Source organism: Crocuta crocuta, unplaced genomic scaffold (assembly GCF_008692635.1).
Source record: "Crocuta crocuta isolate KB4526 unplaced genomic scaffold, BGI_CrCroc_1.0 scaffold978, whole genome shotgun sequence".
Classification (NCBI taxonomy): domain Eukaryota; kingdom Metazoa; phylum Chordata; class Mammalia; order Carnivora; family Hyaenidae; genus Crocuta; species Crocuta crocuta.
The window spans coordinates 429626-430346 of NW_027530876.1; the positions used below are offsets into that span (position 1 = coordinate 429626).

General features: G+C 67.4%; 1 protein-coding gene across 1 annotated transcript in view; it reads left to right on the forward strand.

Annotated features, from left to right (window-relative positions):
• The window catches only part of PLXNB3 (plexin B3), a 17137-nt gene that overhangs the window by 9529 nt on the left and 6887 nt on the right, over nt 1-721 (forward strand). Inside the window, exons 14-15 of the mRNA XM_077769604.1 lie at nt 245-375; nt 631-721. Of these exons, the coding sequence (XP_077625730.1) occupies nt 245-375; nt 631-721 (222 nt within the window). The remainder of the gene's footprint in view (nt 1-244; nt 376-630) is intronic.

Consider the following 721-nt stretch of genomic DNA (forward strand, 5'->3'; position numbering starts at 1 on the left):
GTTTGCAGCTCGGGGGGTGGGGGCCTGGGAGGTGTAAGCCATGGCAGAGGAGGGGCAGGGATGAAGTGAGCGGGGAAGAGCCCCCTCCGAGGGCAGGGCGGGTAGGAGGCGAGCTGCAGGGTTCTGGAAGGAGGGTGTGGTCAGCGGTGGCCCAGGTGACAGAGCACAAGTGCCTGAGGAACCAGAGCCTTGGTAAGTGCCAGGCCAGGCCGCCATGGCTGTCCCAGCCTGCTCTGTCTCCCAGGACCCCATCCTACTGAGCCTGAGCCCCCAGTGGGGCCCCCAGGCAGGGGGCACCCAGCTCACTATCCACGGGCGGCACCTGCACACGGGAGGCAACGTCAGCGTGTTTGTGGGTGGACAACCCTGTCCCATGTGAGTGTCTCTCCTCCTGGCCCCGAGGTGGCTGCTGTCAGCTCGGGGCATTCCCTGTGGGCCCCACTGTCCCCTCGGGTACTGGGGGCACTGCACTCGGGGCTCCCTTACGCCCCCGTCAAACTCTAACAGAAACGGCCACTGTGCCCATCCCCAGTACCCTGGGCCCTCACTGAGGGAGGCGACGTGGGTCACTGGTGGGGTGGCCAGGCCCGGGCTAGAGCGCGAGATGCCAGACCCCTCCCCACCCTGCAGCCGGGAGCCGGTGTGTCCTGAGGCCATTGTGTGCGACACCATGTCCCAGGCCAGCCCGGGAGAAGCTGTGGTTCGGGTGGTGTTCGGCCAC